Raw genomic sequence first — 826 nt, forward strand, 5'->3', positions numbered from 1 at the left:
GGAGGAGGCCCCGCCCCCGCTGGGACAGCCTGCGGTGGCTGCTGCATGGCGGCCCTCTGGCAGGGTCACACGGTGATAAATCGGCCCTGGAGGCAGTAGAGAGATGTCGTCTTCTGCCCTGCTGAGACAACACAGGTACAAGTCAGTTCCCTTTCTCATCATATATGCAGCGCTTAAGCAACTTTTATTTTAGAAACAAAATCAGTCGAACAATTTGAAGTGGAAAGTATCTCCCTTCTCCTCAGAACACATAAGAAACTGACACACTCCATTAAATTTCTAAATCCAAGTCCAGCATTAATGAAGTGTAAGGCTGTGTGGCATCGATGCACATTATTTAACAATTCTACTAACAAATATATCCAAGTAAGACTAATTAAACACAGTTCAGACCTGTACTAGTGTCAAAGCCTCCAATGGTATCCCACTGTTACATTTCCCAGAAATATGCATCACGGAGAGGACAGCAACCAGCCTAGAACAGAGCCTGCAGCACCATGTCCTGCTCAGTTTAATTACGAAGAGTTGAGAAGTCATTATCTAACTCTAATTCTGTTAGAGATGATTTTCAGCCCTGATGCACTGGCACTCCATATGAATGGACCTTTTCACAGGTAAAATGAGAAGCATCCCAAGAAGGAATTCATCAGATGTTATCACCCTCAACAGTCCACTTTTGGTTTAACTAAGAAAACACTGTGTGGTACAGTATTGTTATTTATTTTGAGAAAGACAATTGGATCTTCATCACAAATATCGTCTCTTCTAGATGAATGCTGCACTGCAAAACTCAATTTAAGGATAGAAAAACAATCAGCTACCCCCA

At 42.7% G+C, this 826-nt stretch overlaps 1 protein-coding gene across 1 annotated transcript in view; it reads right to left on the reverse strand.

Annotated features, from left to right (window-relative positions):
• The window catches only part of SEC16A (SEC16 homolog A, endoplasmic reticulum export factor), a 21,010-nt gene extending 20,622 nt beyond the window's left edge, over window positions 1-388 (reverse strand). The window contains exon 1 of the mRNA XM_017745575.1: window positions 2-388. Within this exon, the coding sequence (XP_017601064.1) occupies window positions 2-47 (46 nt within the window). The 5' untranslated portion in view covers window positions 48-388. The remainder of the gene's footprint in view (window position 1) is intronic.
• Window positions 389-826: the final 438 nt, after the last annotated feature.

This window comes from Corvus brachyrhynchos, unplaced genomic scaffold (genome assembly GCF_000691975.1).
Source record: "Corvus brachyrhynchos isolate BGI_N302 unplaced genomic scaffold, ASM69197v1 scaffold59, whole genome shotgun sequence".
NCBI lineage: Eukaryota > Metazoa > Chordata > Aves > Passeriformes > Corvidae > Corvus > Corvus brachyrhynchos.